The sequence below is a fragment of the Cricetulus griseus genome (genome assembly GCF_003668045.3).
Source record: "Cricetulus griseus strain 17A/GY chromosome 1 unlocalized genomic scaffold, alternate assembly CriGri-PICRH-1.0 chr1_0, whole genome shotgun sequence".
NCBI classification, from domain to species: Eukaryota; Metazoa; Chordata; class Mammalia; order Rodentia; family Cricetidae; genus Cricetulus; species Cricetulus griseus.
The window spans coordinates 83,981,626-84,005,164 of NW_023276806.1; the positions used below are offsets into that span (position 1 = coordinate 83,981,626).

At 40.2% G+C, this 23,539-nt stretch overlaps 1 protein-coding gene across 2 annotated transcripts in view; it reads left to right on the forward strand.

Annotated features, from left to right (window-relative positions):
* The first annotated feature begins 5,103 nt into the window (after positions 1 to 5,103).
* The window catches only part of Kpna4 (karyopherin subunit alpha 4), a 55,821-nt gene continuing 37,385 nt past the window's right edge, over positions 5,104 to 23,539 (forward strand). Inside the window, exons 1-2 of one of the 2 annotated variants that reach the window (XM_027391773.2) lie at positions 5,108 to 5,235; positions 5,678 to 5,798. In XM_027391773.2, the coding sequence (XP_027247574.1) occupies positions 5,787 to 5,798 (12 nt within the window). In that variant the 5' untranslated portion in view covers positions 5,108 to 5,235; positions 5,678 to 5,786. Of the gene's footprint in view, positions 5,236 to 5,677; positions 5,799 to 23,539 lie in introns of both variants that reach the window. The other variant, XM_027391774.2, reaches the window with a different exon arrangement.

Consider the following 23,539-nt stretch of genomic DNA (forward strand, 5'->3'; position numbering starts at 1 on the left):
TTTTTTTTCCTTACCTTAAGGCTGAAAAAAATCTTAAAATTGGCTGTCATGCCAGATCCAGTAGACCTCAAAGTCATCCCAGGGAGCAGAACACCTGCTTTTATTCAGGAGCTTGGACTTTCTAAAGCAGAAAGCCTGGCGAAGGGCCCACCAAAGTGGGGTTTATTCATCCCTGATGATTTTTATGTAATTGAGGGTTGAGCGCTTTGTCTCCTACATTTTAGAGACTAGACTTGAGTGGTACAGCTGAGGTCTGTGTGTGATGGCAGGGAAACAGAGTTCATCTATCAAGTGTGTGGTGTTAAAGCAAGGCACACACTAGCACTCAAGCACCTGCTAGCTGTGTGAAATCCTGAACAGGTTACCTAACCGAACCAAACCTTAGGCTTCTCATACAGGAAATGGAAATAACAGCTCCCTTCAAAGTACACCATGAATACTGACCTTAAGTCCTTCCCAGGAGGCTCTGGTGTCAGGATCAGTGCAAATGCCTGCTCAAAGATTCACTGTGTGACTTAAATCAATTACTACACATCTCTATGGTTCAATTTTCTAGTTTGTAAAGTGAATATAATTACTTCATAGCATCATTGTAAGAACTCAATGCATTTACACAGCTAGATGTGGTGACTTACTCCCACAATCTAAGCATTAGAGAGGAGGAGATAGGAGGATTAGGAACTCAAGGCTACTCTTGAGTAGCAAGTCAGAGGCCAGCTTAATCTAACCTGAGAGATCCTGTAACAACTGATGTTTAGAAGGCTGCCTTGGCCAAGCATGGTGGTATGGCTGTAATCTTAGCATTCAGGAGGCTAAAAATGGAGAATTATGAATTATAGGCAAACCTTAGCTACATAGCTACCTTAGCTACTTAACTACCTTGTCAAAAAAAAAAAAAAAAAAAAAAAAAAAAAAAAAGCTGGGCGGTGGTGCATGCCTTTAATCCCAGCACTCCGGGAGGCAGAGGCAGGTGGATCTCTGAGTTCAAACCAGTCTGGTCTACAAGAGCTAGTTCCAGGTCAGCCTCAAAAGCCATAGAGAAACCATATCTCGAAAACAACATAACAACAAAAACGACTTATTGATAGGTAAGTGCTATTTATAAGAGTAAATATACAAAAAGCAATAATAAAATACCTCACATAAATAAAATGCACAGACTTAGATTATAATAGCAGCTCAATATCTGGTAATGTTATCATTGAGATTATAGAAACCTTAAATTGTTTACAATCTACTGTCTTTTCTATCTTCTAAGTAGCCTCTGTGGATTTTATCAAAATTAACTACCTTAAAAAGAGATTTATTTTTATTAAATGTGTATGATTGTTTCCAGTGTATGTATGTAGGTGCACCACATATATGCAATGCCCTTGGAGGTCAGAGAGAGTGTCAGATCTCTTGGAGCTGTAGTTTTACAGGTAATAGTGAACCACCCAACCTGAGTGTTGGGATCTGAACTTGGATCCTGTGCAAGAGCAGAAAGTGTTCATATCTGCTGAGCCCCTCTCCAGCCCCAAATGCCTATTTTTGATAGTATGATATAAGGTATTACCATTGGAAGCAGTGGAATAAAGGAAAGCAAAATCACATAGTACCTTTTTGTTATAATTCTTATAAATTTGTAACTACCTAAAAATAAAAAGTTTTAAAAATTAAGGCAGGGAACTATCTGAAGTGGGAAGTATTAGGATGAAGGTTGAGCCTAAAATTAAAAGGTTTCTTTGTTTAAATAGTAAAACCAAGTTTGAGAAATAAGTTATCCTGGTGTGGTGGCATATGCAAGTAACACCAGGACTGGAGAGACAGGCAGGAAAATCAGAAGTTCAAGGCCAGCTTTGTCTCCATAAAAAACAAATTGAGGTCAGTCGGGACTAGATGCAATACTAAGTCAAACAAACAAAAACCTAGATGCTTTTCCTCACTCAAATTCATATCAATTCCAAAATAGGCATTTTCTTCAGACTCTCCAAGCTGTAAGTCAGAATCTTCTCATAATAAAAAGACCCCCATGAAATCTCCCATGCCTGGCAATTTTTTTTCCCCAGAGAAAATACAAGGATGCTACTTCATTAATCCATTTGCTGTTACTGTAACAAATCATTTTAGCCTGGCTACTTTTTAAGAAGACAGTTCACAGTTTTGGAGCTGTTCAAATAGCAAAGTGCTGACTCCGGTGACTCCCCTCCTTCTATGGCAGATGGCATCATGGAGGTATGACAGGAAAATTATGGTTATAGAGGCAACCAAAGAAAATTGACCATTGAGGCATGTCATTTATTGTAACAACTTTATCTTGAGAAGTAACAAAGGGCTCCACAAGAACTATCTTAACCCTTTCCTAGAATTCCTCTGAGACTGGTAACCAAGCTTCAATATATGGGCATTAGACACACCATAGTGAGTGCCTATGATTCAGTGTTTTTCTCTCCAAAAAGAACCAGCCCAACTGTAACAAACACAAATTATATTTTAGTAAAATCTATCAATGCCTAAAATTCCTTCTTTCCTTTACTCAATACTATGTACCATTTTGTTCAAGAAATCACTCAAACCAAATTCACATTCTATCTATCTATCTATCTATCTATCTATCTATCTATCTATGCACCACAATTTTCTTATCCTAAGCCCACACTTTCTTTCATTCATTTTATTTATTTTGAGACAGTGTCTCACTCTATAGCACCTAGAAACTCAGACTTTCAAGTGCTGAGATTACAGACATGATTTGCCTCACCTAGATCTCCTGGTTTTGCTTTGGGACACAGGATTCCTTGATGTGCCCAGACTGGCTTCAGAATTCTAGAACTTACTGCCTGAGTCTCCTAATCTGGAATTAGAGCATACACCACCATACTTGGTTTAATCATATTTTAAAATATACTAGTACTCCAGCACACAAACACAATGTCACTTCAGCTAAATGAGCCTTTGGAGAGTAAAAACATATGAGGGAGAGGGGCTTTAATTAAGATAGTTCTTGTGGAGAGGACTTGAGTTTGATCTCCAGTGAAGCCAGTCCAGGTGTACATGCCTACAATCCCAGCATTGGGGGGTGGAGGCAGAAGGATCCTGAGATGACAAGCCAGCACCCTGTCTCAGGGCCATAAGGGAGAGAGAAGTAACAATGTGGGACATCCTTCTCTGGCTTCTTTTGCGCAAGGGTGTGCATACCTGAATATGTCCACGAACCACACACACCCCATCACACATATAATGAACTTAATCTGAATTCAACTTACATTCAAGGTAACCTTCAGTGTGAATTACTTAACAAAGAGATTGTTTGCCAAGCCCAGAACAAAGTATACAAAATACCAGACTTACTTGAAAGGCATTGCTGTGTCTAAAGGATTTTGTTTCCACCATTCCTCCCTTTATAAGCAATCTTTGAGTGATTCCTATAGCGCCACAGCTCTCTTTATCCCTCATTCCTGCGAGAATTCAGTCCTTCATCCTGTCTAAACCCATTGCTACTGTATTATAATTTTAAAAACACCCTTCTTTGACTTGAAAAGTGTTCATGAAATATTTGCATCTTAAACATTTATTTCTACATCAGGTTCTGCCCAAACAAACTCTACCAGAAAAAAATCAGAAGCTGAAAGTTCCCAAAGGGGCTTGTTATAAGGTCTCTTGCCAAGTTCAAACACATCCAGCTTCCCCACTCCTTACTTCTTTCAGTTGCTATTGCTTTACAAATTCGCACACATTTGAACAACTCTTAGTTGGTAAGTAAACACACACACTTGTTTGTTTTTAGACAAGAGTATCACAGTGTGGCTCAGGCTGACCTCAAACTCGGAGATTCACCTGCCTCTGCTTCCTAAGTGCTGGGTTTAAGGCACAGACCACCACGCTCGTCTTAAATATAATTTTGAAAACATTCCCTCATTCTGTTTTCTGAACCAAGGGCTTCCAGCATACTTAGCCACTGCCAGTATGTCGGTATTTTTTATCTTGAGATGCACGCGCGAGCGGGGAGGGAGATGTCACTGAACTGCTCTGAGTGGCTTTGAATTCTCCAGTGCGGGCGGGACTTGCACTTGGGATCTTCCTACTTCAGCTGCTCCCCTCACCCGCAACAGCTAAGATTATAAACTGTGTCATCAGCGGTGACCTCTTCTGAAAAATTTGAGAGGTTCTTTTGTGTCTTGTTTAACTTCCGCCTTTGGTTACAATGTTCCTGGTTAAGATGGTATCTTTGGGACTAACTTCCTTTATCGAGAGTCACAATGTTGCATTTGCCAAGTCAGGGATCATCGTCGTTGCCCTCTATAAATTAATACTTTGTGACCAAGCAGTTTAATTCCAAGACGAAATACCCCAAAAGGGGTATCATAGGTGTAAGTGTCAAGTCTTCCCAAGTTTCTACCTGTTGCGGGCACTTGGGCAGAGGCCCCTTTTCTTTCCCTGTCCCTCTCACTTTCAGAATGCACATCACCCCAGTGAGTCCTAGCACGCCCCTGCACAAGGCTAAGGGCTGGGACCCCGCGTGGAGCTTGGACACACCTCTTTGCCTTCCAAAGTGAATGCAGCGCTCGAGTAACACCGGAGGAGAAAAGAACGGAGCCCAGAATCCCGACATCCAGAGCTACCCCGACAACCGCACCTCCACACACGGGACGACTATAGGCTGCCCATCCCGCCCACTGCCGGGTCTGCCTCTCTTTGGCTTCCTCGAGTTTCTCCCTCCGCACGACGCTCCTCCCCTCCCGAGCCCCTGCGCCCGGGCCCTTTCCTGTCCCAGACTCTCCCTTCCCCTTTCCTTTTGCGCTTCCGCCCCCGCTCTCCATCGCCCCTTTTGATTGGCCAAGCGCGCCGGAGCCCGGCGGGCCAATCGGGGAACCGAGCTGGCGGCGATGGGCGTGGCCGCAGAGCCGGGCCCTCAGATCGAGGCTGCCTCCCCCTCTCAGCCGGCAGCACATTCCGCCGCCGTTGCCGCCGCCGGCCCCGCGGTCGTCTTCGCCGGAGCCGCTGTGGTGCCCGGGCTCGGGACAGGAGCGGGCGGCCGGCTGGACAGCAGAGGCCGGGCGAGAGGAAGAAGCGGACAGGCGGGCGGGCGGCGCGGGCGGCGGCCGGCTTCCTGGGAGCTTCGGTGCGGCGCGGTGGTTGGGGCGGATCCCGCGGGGCCCGGGGGGGGGGGGAGAGTCGCGGCCCGGCCATGGCGGACAACGAGAAATTGGACAACCAACGGCTCAAGAATTTCAAGAACAAGGCCGCGACTTAGAGGTACAGTGAGGTCCGCGGCCTCCGGCCCCGGCGGGAAGCGGGGTGCGTGCGGAGTCGGCGGCGGGCGGGCGGGCGGGGGCCGGCATGGCGCTGGGCAGGCGGGCGGGAGGGCCGCCGTGACGCGGGCGCCGCGCCGGGAAGTTTGTGCCGGGCCTGCTCCGCCTCCGCCGGCGACAGCGCCGGGGCCCGCCGGGTGCGGCCTAGGCCTGCCCTGTCGAGCCGGCTAGACGCGGGTGCGCGGCTGGGGTCAGCCGCGCGCAGGCTCGGCCGCGGCGAAGGCTCCCGCTCGTCTCGGGCCCCGACGCCAGGCGTTGAGGGCGGAGGGCGGCGCGGGGAGCCAGCGGCCACCTCGTAACTTCCCCCGGCCCCGCGGCGCCTCCACAAGCAGGCGTTCGTTGCTGATCTCCCCGACTACTGTTTTACCCCAACGTCTAAACTGCAGGAGTCAACTTCTCGGTTGAAAAAGACACCGGCGCTTCGAGAGGCGGTCCTGGTGATGCTAACTGTGTCTTCCAGCGGCCTGGCTTTCACTCTGGTCCTAGCTGATCAAGATGTGGCTCACGGTGTGCGATCCCCCTTATTTGAGCTTGACCACAATCTCTTTACCCCTCCTCTGCGAAGAAGATATCCATAGCTGCGTTCGTACATAGAAAGCCCAAAGGGTTATACAAAGCTGTCATCCTCTAGTCTACGGTATCCTTTCCCTCCTCCACCTCCTGGTGGTGGTGGCAGTGAGGAATCGGGTGGTCTGTGGACTGACACCATCACGTATTATTTTAAAAGAGGGAAAGAAGGCTTCATTGTCTTAGACACAGCTGCTTCCAAGGTTTGATGTGTTAAACACACAGATTCTCCCCACTGTGTGTGCGTGCTTGTGTGTGTTGCGCCCGTTAATAAACCCTTTTCTTTATTTTGTGAATTTTATAGGTGCCTATTTATATTTTCTTTAACACAAGCCATTCTGGGTCAAGAATTTAGTTCTAAAAAGAAAGTGGTAAAATGTCTTATTTCCTCCTATATGTTTTTGTAACTGATCCTATTGCTGTGGTCTGTGTCTGAACTTGAGAACTTGCCTGATTGACATAGCAACTTTCGTTTACTTTTTACAGTGCCATTTACTCTTTTAATGTAGTTTGTGCTATTTCAGTTGATTGCAATAGTTAGGACTGTCTGTCCCAGGGTGTGTGTGGCTGTTCAGAGATTGTTTGAAAGTTAATAAAGTTTTTGTTATAATTTTCATAGTGGAAGAAATTTAAAATCTTTTAAAGATTTATTTGTAGGAGTGTTTTGTCTTCATGTGTGTATGTACACCGTGTGTGCCTGGTGTCCAGGGAGACCAGAGGAGGGTGTCGGATCCCCTAGAACTGTGAGCTGCAGTGCAGGTGCTTGGAACGGAACCACCGAACCATCTCCTCAGTTCCCAAATTTAACATCCTTATTGGAGTAGTTGATATGTCACAAAACTTAATCTTTTAAATGTACAGTTCATAGTTGTCAATAAATTTACACGTGGAACTGCTTTTTTTTAAGTAATATGAATATTTAGAATGAGAAAAGTCACAAATTAGGAAACTAAAACTGATAAATACCACAAAGTTTAGAAATTCAGAAAAGTATCAGGTAACCAACCAATCTCTCTAATTCTTTTTTCCTTGTCTTTTTGTTTTTCAAGGCAGGGTTTCTCTGTGTAGCTTTGGAGTCTGTCCTGGAACTGGATCTGTAGACCAGGCTGGCCTTGAACTCAGAGAGATCTTCCTGCCTCTGCATTCCAATTGCTGGGTGTTGGGATTAAAGTTGTGCTCCATTGTTTGTTTTTCAAGACAGAGTTTCTCTGTGTAACAGCTCTGACTGCCCTGGAACTCTATTTGTATACCAGGCTGTCCTCATACTCACAGAGGTCCAACTGCCTTTGCCTCTAAGGCATGTGCCACCATACCCAGCTTCTAATCCCTTTCTTTTGCTATCTATTTTTAACCGGTTCATTGAAATGTGATTCACAGAATATACAATTGACCCATATAAAGTGGTTTTTAATATGCTCACGTAGTTGGTGCAATCAGCACGAAAGTCAGTCTTAGAATGTTTACTACTCTAAAGAACCCCTGACATAGTCATAAGCAGGGATTCTTTCTCAGCTACTCCAGCCTGAATGTTTTGTTTGCCTATTTTGAAAGTTTGTGTATATGAAATATACCTTTGATGATACTTTGTGGTTACCTGCCTTGAAGGTTCAGCCATGCTGTAACAAGAGTATTTCATAGGGCTGAATAATAATTTCTGCATATAGTTTACACCACATTGTGTTTAGGCGCTCATCTTCATGGACATTGTTAACCTTTTTATCAGTTACATACTGCTATGAACATTTATGTACACATTTTTTGTAACAGTTTTATTTCTTTTGGTTACAAACTAAGAAATAGATTCTATGATGCTGAAACTTTATATCTGACTTTTTCTAGGGTTGCCAGACCAGACTTACTTTCTCCCTTTCCACCCCTCCCTCTTTTTTTTTTTTTTTTGTTGTTGTTGTTTTTTTAATCTGTTTAAATTCATTTTAGGTGCATTGGTATTAAAGTGTCAGATCCCTGGGAACTGGACAGTTGTGAGCTGCCAAGTGGGTGCTGGGAATTGAACCCAAGTCCTCTGGAAGATCAGCCAGTGCTCTTAACTGCTGAGTCATCTCTCCAGCCCCAACTCTCTTTTTTTTTTTTTTTTTTGGACAGGGTGTCACTATATAACTGTAGCCCAGGATAGACTTACACTCTAAATCCTCCTCCTCATCCTCGTGAATGCTAAAATTATAGGTATGTGCCAGCATGTCCAACCTGCCACGCTGTTGTATTTTTTTTTTATTTTGTGTGTGGTTGGCCCTGCTACTCTCCCAAGTGCTGGGATTGCAGGCATGTGCCACCGGACCCTGTTTTACAGTTATCCTTTTTTTTTTTTTTTTTAATTGCCCTTACTATGTATTTCTTGCTACTGTAGTCTTTAACAGAGTAAATATTGAATCTACCTGGCCACTATGATAATTTAAAACTATATATAAAAGTATATTAGACATGTTTTGGGATCATGATGTAGTAACTTTGACTGAATCCATGTATATGTATTAGAAGTTAGAATATTTACATTTTCCCATCTCCAAATATGACATGACTAAAAATTTTATCTGTATGACTTACTCAAAATCACATAAGTGGTTGTAGTTCATTGGTGAATTATAGCATACATAAGGCCTTGGGTTTGATCCCCAGTGTGTGTAACTTGTAATAAGACAAAAATATCTTCTATTGCTTTTAGGAGGTCTGTTTTATTTGCTACTTGCATGCCTGTATCTTTTGAAAACATGTATGTACATTTTCCCCCTCCAGATATAGTGACTGCACGGTGTTACATATGTAATGTATGTAGAATATAACAAATACTAAGAAATTACTGCTTTTTGGTTTGTTCTTAAGATTTATGATTTAATGGAGGCAGGGCTATTGCTATTAGCCCAATATATCCTAATCCTAAATGCCATTTTAACATTTAATCTATGCTTTAAAAATGAAATATTTCACATAGTTCTTTTGTTACTAAATTTTCAAAATCCAGTTTCCATTTTACACTTACTGTATTTCTGTTTAGGTCAACTGTGTCTTAAGTGTTTAGTATACTAGTCTCACATGGCTGATAGCTACCTTATTAGGCAGTGTATGTGTAAATATACAACATATAGAGTGACATAATTGTTACATTTGGGGGAGAGGTTGATTAGAAATAATGAGTACAAGATCTGCCAATTAAATTTATTTTTACTTGATCTGTAACTATGTGTGACCTTGGAAGAATCATTTTTAAATTTTAGGATTCTGGCAGTGCAGGATTCAGTGTGATTGAATCTCTTGCTTCCTTACTTGGAGTTAGCTGTGTGTGGTTTTTAGGGTCGCCCCCCCCCCAATGTGTGTATATAAAACTTATGTTACTTTGTACTTTATGTTAAAGAGTCAGTGAGAAATTGCTTATTGGAGGACAATTTAGGCACAGTGATGTGACCCTTTAGGTCATAATTTTATGATTCATGGATTTCTATCTAAAATTCATTAGTACTTTTCAGTATATAATGTTAACTCTTCCAAAAATACAGTCATGCTTTCTTGACAGTACAGAAGTCAAAGGACGTGTCTGTGTATTTGAAGTAATGTTTAAGGAGTTACTAGATGATGTTTATCAAAGCTTGACTTCTTCCTGTAGTTTGGTAGAGGATCATCTAATGCCAGTTTGAGGGTAGTAACAGAGAAGGCTGTACATACACAGTACAATATAGAAAATGGGTAGTGACCAAACTGTCTGTGAGGTTTGTCAGGAGCAGCAAGTTAAGCTGCTTTAAGTTTGGCAGTAGAGAGAGGGACTCTTTTGTAGAATTTCTAATAAACTTTCAAAGTTTTTATAGAAATTCTAAAAATTTGCTGATTCAAAGAGAGTGTAAATATGCTAGAAAAGTAATTAGATCTTGTGAAAACAACTTATGCTAATTATGAGTATTGAAATACAACATCATTTTGAGTATAAAATATGAAGGTAGATAGAAAAAATAACAATGATAGGCTGTTTTGTTTTGGGGTAATAGCCTTGTTGACTCAAAGTGTACAGAGTGAAAAACATTGCTAAGCTATTAAGTCTTAGTAACTTTAGAGACTGACCTCTCTCATCACAAATCTTGGAACATATTTACTGTGCTTAAAATAACTACTGTCTGATTCTTCAAATAATAGTCCAAGTATGAAACAATATGAGAGATCTGATAGAAATAGCCCAAGAATTTAAATTATTGTTTCAGTCTCCTATTAGTTTTTCTGGCTTATAAGGCAACTGACTTCAGAATTGCTTCATTGATAACTTTCTTAAACTATCAAGGGACTGGAGAGATGACTCAGTGCTCTTCCAGAGGACCTGGGTTCAATTTCCAGCATCCACATAGCTGTTCATAACTGTCTGTAATTCCAATTCCAGGGGACCCAACACCATAGGAAAAATACCAATGCACATAAAATAAAAATAAATAAAAAATTAAAATATATATCAAGATGTCCTTAGTTTTCATGGTTTACTGGTCAATTACATGTTTCATGGTCAAATGAATATGCACTATTGAGAAGAATGTATGAGTGATTTTTGGAAGAATGAAACAGCTTTAGGAAAAATGCATAGGAAGTTTGTAGGTAATTGAACTAATATAATCATTGTTTGGTGTTTCTATTTTTGAGACAGTATCTCACTGTAACCCCTAGCTGATCTGGAATTTACTATGTAGACCAGACTGGCCCTGAACTCGGAAAAGATCTGCCTACTTCTACCTCTGAAGAGCTGGGATTCAGGGTTTACACCACTATACCCTACTTTATAATAGTTGGAGTTTTTTGTTTGTTTGTTTTGTTTTTGTTTGTTTTTGGTTTTTTTTTTTTTTTTTCTCGAGACAGGGTTTCTCTGTGGCTGTCCTGGAACTAGCTCTTGTAGACCAGGCTAGTCTCGAATTTCCAGAGATCCACCTGCCTATGCCTCCCGAGTGCTAGGATTAAAAGCATGCGCCACCACCGCTTGGCTTAATGGTTGGAGTTTTTAAAAATATTTTTATTTTATGTGTATGGATATTTTGCCTGCATGTATGGCTGTGTACCACATGCATGCCTGTTGTTTGCAGAGGCCAGAAGAGGGTGTCAGATCCCCTGGATCTGGATTTATAGGTGGTTGTGAGCCATTATGTGGGGGCTAGGAGTCAAACCTCTGGAAGAGCAGCTAATACTCTTAGTTGCTGAGCCATCTTTCCAGCTTCATGGGTAGTTGTAAAATATTGATCCCTGACAGTGGTTGCAGTTAATTAAAATATTCTCATTGTTTTCTGTACTGAATGAGAATACATATTCATATTTTGACTTGCATTGTTGTTTTGGGGGCCTTCTGGTTTAGTTTTGGCACGGAGGCAGGAGAATATTTGATGTTTTTGAGCACCTATTACAGGTATGTCTAACTCTTTATTTATCTCAGTCTTAGAAATTAAAAAGAAACTGTGCTCTGACTTAACAGTCAAGGGAGTGATTTTATCTTGGGTGTATTAAAGCCCTCTGTATTTTTTATACTCTACTAACTTAATTCTTCTCAGCCTAATACAGATCTCAATTTTGGTCAGTAGGTTTTGTTTCAAAGCATTTCTAGTCTATTCTATAGGTTAGTCATTACTGTTCCTTTCTGCACAGATTTTTGGAATTTTGTATCACTTGGAACTTTTAACACTAAACACACCGTTTCCATTTAGATTTGGTAAAGTTGGTGTTCAGTGAGACTCTTTCATCTACTAGTCACTATTGTGAGAATAGTTTTTTGAGTGGCATCTACAAAATATGACAGAGCTGAGCCATGGTGGCACATACTTAGAATCCCATATAAAATTAACATTAGTAGTAGTCAGGCTGCTCATATTATCAGCAAATGTCTGTGACCTGAAAATCTTTGTGCATGCTAATCAGTGTGAATTAGAAGTGTTTTCTGAGGCTGGAGTGATGGCTCAGTGGTTAAGAGCACTGAGTTCCTGTCACCCACATGGCTCCTCACAGCCATCTGTAATTCCAGTCCTAGGCATTCTTTCAACAAGCTAGGCTGAGGCAGGAGAATTACCATGGGCTAGCCTGGGCTGCAGTGAGACCAGGGAGGAGGAAGAGAAAGAAAAGAAAAAGGACAGTGGGGGGCAGGGGCGCTGTTTATTTTTTTTAAAAGATTTACTTATTTTTATATGCATTGGTCTTTTGCCTGCATGTATGTCTATGTGAGGGTGCCAGAGTTCCTGGAACTGGAGTTATAGACATTTATGAGCTGCCATGTGGGTGTTGAGAATTGAACCCGGGTCCTCTGGAAGAGCAGCCAGTAGCTCTTAACCTCTGAGCTATCTCTCCAGCCCCAACAGTATGTGTTTTAGTTTAAAAGTCTGCAGATGTTTGAGGATTGAGACTCATTATGTGTTCTTAGTTTTTATTTGGGTATCTCAATATTTCCCATTTGGGAAATTAGAGTGAGTGAGTGTGTGTGTGTGTGTATCTATGTTGTTTGGGTTTTTGAGACAGGGTTTCTTTTTGTGTGGCTCTGGCTGTCCTGGAACTGGGTCTGTTGTCCAGGCTGACCTTGAACTCACAGTTCCACTTGCATCTGCCTCCCGAGTGTTCAGATTAAAGGCCATGCCCAGGTAAAATCAGTACTTTTTTAAATGTTGGGCTGGCAAGGTAACTGGGCAGGCAAAATTGTCTGCTATCAAGCCTGGTGACATGGGTTCAATCCCTGAGACCCACGTGGTGGAAAAATATAAAAATTTTATCCTATCAATTTCTGAATTTAACATACAGATAAGTGTTTGAAAAAAGACATTTACCTTTTCAGGATGCTTAATTGAAGATACTATAATACAGCCCCAGAAAAACATTCCGCTTACAAAACCAAACTGAAGTTATTCAGATCTTCCAAATGCTGACAGTTTGTTATGCAATGAAAAGATTTCCTTCCAACCTAAAGAGATTAAAAGAAAGGAAGGAAGAAAGAAAATTCACAATTGCTATTAGTACAAAATCATTAGTGTTGGAAACATGTCAAGCTCATGGTGATGGACACAGTTTTCTAAAACTAATTTTTACTTGAAAGCCCAAATTTTATCATTAGCAGTAAATACTGTAAATTGTTTTCCTTTAAGCCATAGGATTACTTTGCCCATTTTTTAAGACATCTGCCAGACACTGAATCAAAATAACCATAATTTCTCTGTCATTCTTTCAAGTGAAAATGATGTTTCTTGAAAAAGTGGTTAGTTCAATTCACAATTTAATTGTCCAAGTACTTTTTCTACATCTGATTATAGAAGTTGATATTGCTGCAGGAGTCATTTATGTATACTCCTGTTTTGTCACATAATTCAAAAGAAAAAGTCAATATTTAATTGATAAATACTTTCTGCATGTGTATGCTTATTTATCTATTTATTTATTTATTTATTTATTTATTTATTGAAGCAGATCTCTCACTGTGTAGTCTTGGCTGGCTTATAACTTGTTGTGTAACAGTCAGTGGCCTGGAACTCACTATGTAGACCAGGCTGACCTCACAATCCGAGTGCAGAGCTCAAAGGTGTACACCACCATGCCTGGCAACGAGTATGGGTGTTCAGTCTGCATATATGTCTGTGCACTGTGCATGCCTAGTGTTTCAGAAAGCCAGAAGCGGGTGTTGGATACTCTGGATTGGAGTGACAGATGGTTGTAAGCAGCTGTGTGGGTGCTGAGAATTGAACCCAATTCCTCTGGAAGTACAGCTAGAGTTCTTAACTGCTGAGTCATCTCTCCATCCCCAAGGACATTCTTCAGTAACTTGGCCTAACTAAAGTACTATGACACTATCACAGCATAATGCTGGTTTCTCTTAATTCGTGCCAGAACACTAGCAGTTCTAATCCCATTGCATTCGTGTAGTGTTAACATGTATATGTATACCTATACATAACACACACACATTATTAACTTTTTTCAGGAAGGTAGTTTGATCTTGAAAATTCTAAATGTCTCACCAAGCATGGTGGCCCATGCATTTTATTCTAGCCCTTGAGAAGTAGAGGCAGGTAGATCTCTGAGTTGGAAGTCTGACCCCATGTTTATCATGTTTATAGTTTATTAACATTGCTTTTTTTTTTACAGATAACTATCGCTTATAATTGCTACAGACTCTTATGAAAAACAATCTTTTCCTTTATTTTGTGTGAGTACATGTATACAGGAGTGCATGTTTGCCATAGCAGGCATGTAAGGTCAGTGAAAGAGTTGATTCTACCTTTCTACCATGTAGGTTTGAAGAATCAGACTCAGATCATCGGGCTGTTTTGTTTTTTTCTAAACAGAGTTTCTCTGTGTAGCCCTGGCCGTCCTGGAACACTCTCTATAGACCAGGCTGGCCTAGAACTCAAACCTTGAAACATCTCATTGGGATTAAAGGTGTGATGTGAGCCACTGGTGCAAGGTTTAATGCTTCATGTAGATTTTGTTGCTGCTTTCCCACAAGATTGTAAGTTTCACCAGAAAACAGTTTTTATTTTATGTATATGGGTGTTTTGCCTGCATATAGCCTGCATACCACTTGTGTGCAGTGTCTGCAGAAGCCAGAAAAGACCATCAGATTGCCTGGCACTGGAGTGAGCAGCCATGTGAGTGATTGGAATTTGAACTGGTTACAAAATCAGCCAGTGCTCTTAACTTATAATTCATGTTCTTTAGTATCCGTAAGGATTTTCAGGTCATAGGCATTTGCTGGCAACATAAATAGCTTGACTATTGAAAATTTAAACTTTTTATATTAGATAGTACCAGAACAAAATTTGGTCATTTGCCACATTTACTGTAAATTTAATTTACTTTAAACTTAATGTAAACTCTGCATGATAGGCATACCTATAATCTCAGTACTCAAGAGACCAAAAACAGGAGCATATTGAAGCCAACCTTAGATACACAGTAAGACCCTGGTTTTTGTTGTTGTTTTATTTTGTTTTACATTTTACTTGGAAATTCATTGAATTTTTATTAACAAAAGCCAGGATCCTATGGGAGTACAGTGTTTGCTAATTTGATTATGGACATAATTTCTAATATTAAAAAGCAAATTTTCTAGTTGCTATCTACTGACTCTATTTTAGTCATCATGCTATTATGGCAGACTATATCTCTTGAACCTTGAACCAAAAAAATTCTTCCTCAATTTTACAAAAATAGGAGATATTGTATACTGTCTTGGTGTCTTTACATTATTGCTGTCCCAGCTGAGCTGTGTCAGCTAGTAGCAAGCACTGTTACTGCTCCTAATGCCTGCTTTGGTTTAATGCTTTGTTTGTGGTTCCTCCAAGGAGCTGTTCTATAAATTTTATTTACTTTGAGAATTGTACCCTGGAAGCCCTACATTGAGTGATCTCTGCATAGTCACTGTAGATGGCCCTATCTTGTTAACTATCTGTTCTGCTTCTAACCACTTTTAGCTATTGGTAGTACAGAAAAGGAAGCAAAATGTTAATCTGATATTTTTACATAGTTATGTTCATACCATATTATGGAAACTCAAGTGTGTTTTGGCTGTCTGTTGGTTAGAAGGCTACTGTGGTCTTCTTACAGAAGTATAATGTTTTCAAGGTTATTATATCCATACTGTTACTTATATCAGCAGTCATCCCTAGACTGTGACTCTAATCAAAATGCCAGCTGTTGCTTTGGATTTATCTGATTATAAGAACAAGATTTCCCATTCATTATGCTTGAACTATTTTGAGCTGGGTCAGTTCCCTAAAACAACTACGTAATCTAAAATCAGCTCCTTCTGTTTGAACCTATCAGTCAACTTTCATTTTTATCATCAAAAAGAATTCTTTGGGGCCATGACCAGTTTCCACTACCCAATAGTCACAGTTGAATTTGTGCAAGCAGCTCTTTGTCACTGACTTTTACTTCTATGCTTCCCTTTAATTTCAGGCATTTTTCTGCATCTGTGTCTGAGATCCTGTTATAAGCATGAGTGCAAAGCAATGAACAATGAACAATGTAGGCTGAATTCCTATTCTACCAGGTCAAGAGCTCTCAGAGCCTGGCCTTAGGCTGACCATGAAGCAGAATGTAACTTGTAAGCTAGAGTTGTAGTAAACTGCTTTATGCCATTAACAAATCTTCAGTTTGAAGGGAAAGGCAATCCTAAGTGTTTTGTATTTGTTAACTCTTCCCTTGAATAGAAAAGCCTGATCTCTAGAGTTAGAAGATTTAGGATTGCATCTCATTAGCCACACACTATTAGAAAAGTTTAATGTTTTCAGCCTTAACTTCTGTATCTAAAAAATTAAAATCCCACCTTTGCGACTTGTTTTGAATTAAGCTTTTAGTAATAACAGGGAACCCTTCTTTATTTAGATTAGGGTCAAGTCAGGTAGACTATTAGAAAAGTTACTACACCAGTTTTCACTTTCTCTATGGTACTGAAGGTATGATTGTCTTTGTGAAAATTCGTGGATTTTTACCATACAGCTTGCCAGCTGATGAGTGAGTTTTTTTTTTTTTTTTTTTTTTTTTTTCCTGGCTACTATCTTAGTTTCGGTATTAAGTTAATATGTGTTAAGTTACTGAAGATAATTTGCCTGAGCTTATAAACAGCCCAAGCAAAAGCAGACCAACCAACCTAGATTGTCTTTTTTGAGCCATTGGGTGCTTTTCTCCTAGTTTCCTGCCAGTCAGTTTTACAGGGAGCATCTCACATAAGGAACTTTTAGAAAGCATTGGTAGAAAGCTGTTTCCCTCAGAAAAGGTTGCTACTATAACGGTGTTTGATTATTTTCCTGTTTATTTGCTACAAGTGTGTTACAGTGTTGCAGATCATTATTCTTTACAAAGGGGTTATTTGTTTTGAGATTGCCACTCTTCAATTACAAAAATAGCCAGGGTAAGTAAATAAGACTGGAGAGATGACTCAGCTGCTTGCTATTCCAGAGGATATGAGTTCAATTCCCAGCACCCACATGGCAACTCAAAATTGCCTGTAACTCAACTTCCAGTGGATCTGACACCCTCATATGTACATGCAGGCAAAACACCAATGTGCATAAATTAAAAAAAAATGTTTAAATAAAGTAAATCCGGGCTGAGGAATCCTCAGTGGTGAATGCTTGTCTAGCATGTTTAAGTATTAAGCTTGAAACCCAGGACAAATGGCTGAGGTGCCTACTTAACATATCAAAGCAGACCTGGCTGCCAAGTTTGGCTCCCAGTATACATCTCAGTCCCTACCTGTTACAGGGTATGCCTGGCAACACCCTGGCCTTTACCCTGAACTCTGCAGCACAGGAGCTGGGCTGCTCTTCTCCCAGAGGCTCTTCCTTATACACTCCAAACATTTTAGTTCCCGCCTTCTTTTGAACCCTTGACCTCCTGGCGATGTACCTGCCCTCACCCCCATACACGTGTATACACACACACAGAGCCCAGCTCAGTCTGGTCATGTCCACTCTGGACTGTCCTAAATGTCCCTGCCTCTGACTATGAGATCCACGTATCTATAATCTTTGTCCTTCACCATACGTAGGAGTAGCCATGTTCTTTCCTTTTTATTTTATTTTTTCCATTCATCTGGTACTGAAACCTGGGAAAACAAGAAGTGACAGGGCAAAGCTTTTCATGGTTAAATGGGAACTGGAGAAAGGGAGCTGGTCAGCTGTAAGGTGGGGCTTGTGAGCAGGCACTGAGGGAGGGTAGGGGCTACCATTGACCTTAGCAAGTTAATAGGCACCAGTCATATGTTAATGAAAGGGCCACAAGTTCCTCTTGTCAGATAAGAATGACTCCCTTTTTGGCAAGCAGGAACTTTCTTCAAACCCCTGAGAGAATAGGAGTTTTTCTCTAAATGCCTGACCTTGGGGAAAGGACTTTCTTGGGGCACACCATTATAGAATGCAGGGTTTTTTTGGTATGGCTTAGTTTATCATAGTCACAATCTCAAGATTTTAAATTTTCTTTGGTTGTCTTCTAAGTATAAACTTGAAAGTGATTATATATATCCATCCATCCATCCATCCAGTCTTCTGGCTAGAGGGAAGAAGCCCCTCTTCCAGTCTTTGTACTGAAAAATCAAGATCAAGTGAGCTTTTGCCTTTCTACTCCACAGGTTTCTTTCCTTTCTGAGCTCGCCTTTTAACCCAAAATTATTTCCCAAGCTTCTACTGTGACGAAAAGGTGTGTGCAAGTCTACTGCCTTTTCTACAATATGGATTTCAGTACAGATTACAAACACTGGGAATGGTAACATCTAAATTTTCTAGCAGCTTGGTGTTAAATATTTAGCAAAGATATAAGTAGTTAGACATTCATCTTAAATCAGCTTTTGTTAATCTAAATAGACCTTTATGTAAAATTTTATCATATACAGTATATTCTAAACCAAAGTTGAATTACATATATAGTATGTTGTAGAAAATGTTAGGGTCCTAGGTTTTATACCCAGTAGTACGAAACAAACAAAGCATCCTCCCCTGCCTTAATAGCTTCCTATGTGCCACATTTAGTTCTGAATGCCCAGTTAGACTTTCAAATCCTTCAGATTTGGTCTTTCTACTTTTCCTACCTGCGTCTTCTGTTTTCTTCTAGCTTGTAGACATCTGTAGTACTCTTCTTTATGCCCTTTATGCAGGCTCTTCTGACTGTCAGAATGCGTTTCCCACCTTCTCAAATTCCTGTGCTTAAAGTTGTATAATTAGTCACCTTCTCCCAAAGCTGTGAAGTTCACTGTTCCATACCATCCTTGGACTTTTGAGTTGAAGTGATCTTCCTCCCCCTCAGCCTCTTGAGTAACTAGGACTTTAGACCTGTATTACTGAACCTGCCATATAATTGACACTAAAGGAAGTATTTTAGGGAATTATTCAATAATTTTTGAGATAAGGCTTCACTAAGTTACCCAGGGTAGCTTTGAATCTGAAATTACCTTGCCTTAGCCTCCTAAATACCTGGATTATAGTTGTATGCCACCATGCCCAAATGAAAAAATTTTAAGAGAGAAAAAGAAAGTAAGAGTGTGCTCTAGGATGGTTTTTATTATTACTATTATTATTCAAGTTCATTTTTTTTCCTCTTTGTAAGTAGGTAGTACATAGAAATTTGATTTAATTTTATTTTTTCTGACATAGTGTTTCACTACATAGCCTAGATTGGCTTTGAGCAGCCATTCTCCTGCCTTAACATCCCAAGAGTTTGGATTTAGGTATATGCCATTATACCTGGATTCCTTCCTTTTTTTTCCTTTGCCCTTTTCTCTTCTCCTCTTTCCTCTCCTCTCCTCCTTTTCCCTCCTCTACCCTCCTTTCCAATACTTGAACTTAATTCTTTCATGGCAGTAACTCAGTAGACTATAGCAGTGTTTTTCAATCTTGACAGTATTGATATTTGGGGCCACATATTTTGTTGAGAGAGGCTATCTTAGTCTGAATGATCTCAACAACAACAAGAGCTATTTGTTTTTTAAAGTAAGCAAAAGACTTAAATAGGCATTTCTCCAAAGATGATGTGTAAAGAGACAAGTTCTTGAAGTGTTCTAGTAACGCTTAGGCAGAAGAAAACCATTAGATGCCACACCCACCCATAGCATTGACCATTATTAAAGGAACAACTGGGTTGCTGTTGAATTTCCTCTTTCAGTTTCCCCTGCTGCAAGTAGCCAGTGTAATTAAAGAACCTGATTACCTGAAATCTGGCTTGGCACATCTCTCTACCAAAGTTGGAAGGTATCTTTATTATTTAAAACAATGATGAGGTGCAGAATTTACAGTGGACATCCATAGAGAGAATTGGAACTTGAACGAGCCAGGATTGCTGCTGTAAAAAGGCAAAGTGGGGTCTTATGGCATGGCTCAGCAGCAGGCCTAATGACCATGAGTTCCTGTGTGGTAGAGGAGACAGCCAATACCCATAAGTTGTGCTCTGACCTCCACACATAGCCTGCTAAGTGATGAGCATATGCCTATGCATATAAAGTGTAATGTAAATAATAAGAACAAGTAAATAAAACATAAACTTGGATACATCTTTTAAAAGGAACAAAAAAGAAAATTGTGTTGGTAAAGAGAATTTGGAATCTTTGTGCACTCTTGATGAGAATAAAAAATGGTGCAGGTGTGTTAGAAAAGTGTTCCTCAAATTAAAATAGAATTATCATATGATATCAATCCTGCTTCTAGGTATATAGGCTGAGATAAACTGAAAACAAGACTTCTGTCTACCCATATTCACAGCAGTGGTATTCACAATATCCAAAGGGTGAAAATGTTCTTTGATAGACAAAATGGCTAAGTAGAAATTTGACTAAGTATGGTAGAGGGTAACCCTTAAAATAAAATGCTGAGACTTTGTCAAAAATAGACTGCTTGCAGTCTGGTTCCAAGAAAGCAAAGGAGGGCTGGAAAGTGAGAGTGTTTTCATTGAGAAATTTTAGATACCTAAACTTTATTCACTGATTTACTCAGTTATAATACCATGGCAGAGTAAATGAGATGTGAGTTAGCTGCTCTGTAAGTACATTATTTTAAGTGAATTGAATGTCTAGTGGTGGGAATAAATGATAGTGGAAATAAGCCATATCTCACAGTAGATGAAGGGTTTGAAATCTTTATTCTTATGGTGATTGTTAACTATTTTGTTACTTTTTTGTTTGTTTTCATGTATTTAGTAATGAGTAGTTTTCAGGCTTCATCTTTTTTTATTTTTGAAGCATTAGTGTGTGTGTGTGTGTGTGTGTGTGTGTGTGTGTGTGTGTGTGTGTGTACTGTGCACACACTTCACCCATGCATATAGAAATTAAAGGACAGGGCTGTGGAGATTATTCCAGGGAACAAGCTGAGGTTGTCAGACTTGTATGTTAAGTGCCTTTGCCTGCTGAGCCACCCCACAGTCTTCATCAGTGTATTTGATATATGCTCCTTTGAGAAGACTCCCTCCCCGCAAGTGGTTCCAGATTCCTGTGTTCTGTCTCACGAACTGTTCCTTCTTCTATTTCTTAGGGGTCCCTAGTGTGTATTTGTACTGTAGGTGATTTCATCAGGTCATCTGGTCTTGAATTTTTTGTAATGACAGCTTTCTAAATTGTTATCTTCCCCTCCTCCCTTTCTTCATTTTGTTGTTTTTTACTTTGAAATTTTGAGACACAGTCTCACTGTAATGGCCTGGGCTGACTTGGAATTCATAGTCCTACTTCAGCCTTCTGAGTGCTGGGAATGCAAGCAGGCATCATTATGCCTGGCTAGTCAGTCCCAACTTGATTGAATTCCAGATTCATTTGACTATTTTGCCATGTTGTTTTATACGTTGTAAGAATTTTAATCTTAAGTGACATAACCCATCCAGCTCCCTGAACCTACCTGATAATCGTTCAAACTGCCCTATCTCAGTAAATGACACTTCTGTCCTTCAGTTACTTGAGCCAAAACCTTAGTGTCTTCATCTCATTACATTCTTGTCCTGTTCAATATAATAAATTTTGTAGGTTTAAATCACACACACACATACACACACACACACACACACACACACACACACACACACACTTACACTTTAGATCTTTGATTCCACTCTAGTCTCTTCCATAAAATGCTACAGTTACGGTATATTGTTAACATGGAAGCTTGGGAGATATGTTTTTTTTGTTTTTTTGGTTTTTTGGTTTTTTTTTTTTTTTTCAAAACAGGGTTTCTCTGAGCTCTGACTGTCCTAGAACTCTCTCTGTAGAACAGGCTGGCCTCAAACTTAGAGTTCCACCTGCCTCTGCCTCCTCAGTGCTAGGATTCAAGGCATGAACAGAGACTTGATATTCTTTTTTTGGTTTTTCAAGACAGGGTATCTCTGTGGCTTTGGAGTCTGCCCTGGAACTAGCTCTTGTAGACCAGGCTGGTCTCGAACTCACAGAGATCCGCCTGCCTCTGCCTCCCGAGTGCTGGGATTAAAGGCGTGCGCCACCAATGCCCATCTGAGACTTGATATTCTTAAGAAAGTCACTTGATCTCAGTTCCTGTCTCTAAGATGAAATAATTTAAAGTAAATGACTTTTATTCTTTCTAGTTACAAAATCCTACAATGTTATTTGTTGAAATTTTTCTGAGGAGCTGGAGAGATGGTTCTGGGGTTAGAAGAATTCTGACTTCTTCCAGGTTCAATTCCCATCACCCATGGTGGCTCACAACCATCTCTTACTCCAGTTCTAAGGGGTCAGACACCCTCTTCTCACTTCCATGGGCAACAGATGTGAAAGTGATGTGCAGACAAACATACAAGCAAAACACCCATACACATAATTTTAACATTTATTTATTATGTATACAACATTCTGCTTCCATGTATATCTGCACACCAGAAGAAGGCACCAGATCTCATAACGGATGGTTGGGAGCCACCATGTGGTTGCTGGGTATTGAATTCCGGACCTCTGGAAGAGCAACCTGCTCTTAACCTCTAAGCCATCTCTCCAGCCCCTAAAATAGTAAATTTTTTAAATTAAAAATATTTTTCATGAAAAAATGAATAGAAACAATTAGAAAGGAAAAATCACACTGACAGCCTTTTCTGAACAACTTCAAAGGACTATCCAAGGAGACAACCAGCTTTGCCCAGGAACTCCAATAAACCATACTTGCAAGGCTATATAGATAAGCTTTGGGGGACTGAGTGCAAAAGCCAGAAGCCTAAGGAGGAAGCAGCAGGGGTACCCAGGAAGTATTTTGTTATGTAGTTGGCACTTTATCAGTTTCTTCCATCTAGAGAAACTAGGGTCGAAATGGCCCATGGAGATGAGAGCAGCTACCAGGGACACCTTATAAAATCACTCCCTTAATCAGTGTGGCTTTTAACAGCCACATAAACGAGTCTCCTTAGCCTCTGGCCCACAAGTTGCTAATGTCATGTTTTGTTTGTTTGTTTGTTTGTTTGTGCTTCATTTTCTTTCCTTTTACATGTCTTTATTGATTTTTATTAAATGTATTGATTCATTAAAACAAAGGCAGGATCTAGAGAAGAGATGCTTTACTGTTTCCCAGCTCTGAATGTGTTAAAGCAATAGACAATTTTTTTAAGTTTATTTTGTTCCTATAGAAAGAAAGCATTCCTTTTTTTGTTTTGTTTTGAGACAGGGCTTCTCTGTGGCTTTGGAGGTTGCTTTTGTTTCTCCTGTTACAAACATGAAAAGTTTGAAGAAACAGGAACATTCTTGCAAGCAGTAGTTGGTCATTTTAGTCTATTTATCTACTTTGTTTATCATAATACATTTCTATGTTGTCCTCAGTCACTGCCATTGCTTTCAAATGTCCACTTTCCAGTTTCTCCAACAGCAACCAGCATAGTATTTAAAGTTCCAAATAGTGTTAAATGCCTGCTCTGGTGGGTAAGTGATATCTACTGTGGGAAAACTCCCACTGTAACCCTTTACTAAGAAAATTCAGTGAGGAAGAGGTTTGGTTCTTTCTTTCAAACCATAATCTAAATTTCTCAAAGATTACATAGTGAGAGGCTGTCTCAACACTCTTCTGTCATAAAAGTACAACCTTGTTTTTTAAAACTATTTTATTTATTACAGCGTGTATGGGTGTGCATGTGCACCCATTCACACTACACCACTTATGTCAGAGGACAGCTTTTAGGGGTAGATCTTTCCTTCTATATAGGTGGGTCCCAGGGATCAAACTCAAGTCCTTTTGGTTTTTCGAGACAGGGTTTCTCTGTGTAGCCTTGGAGCC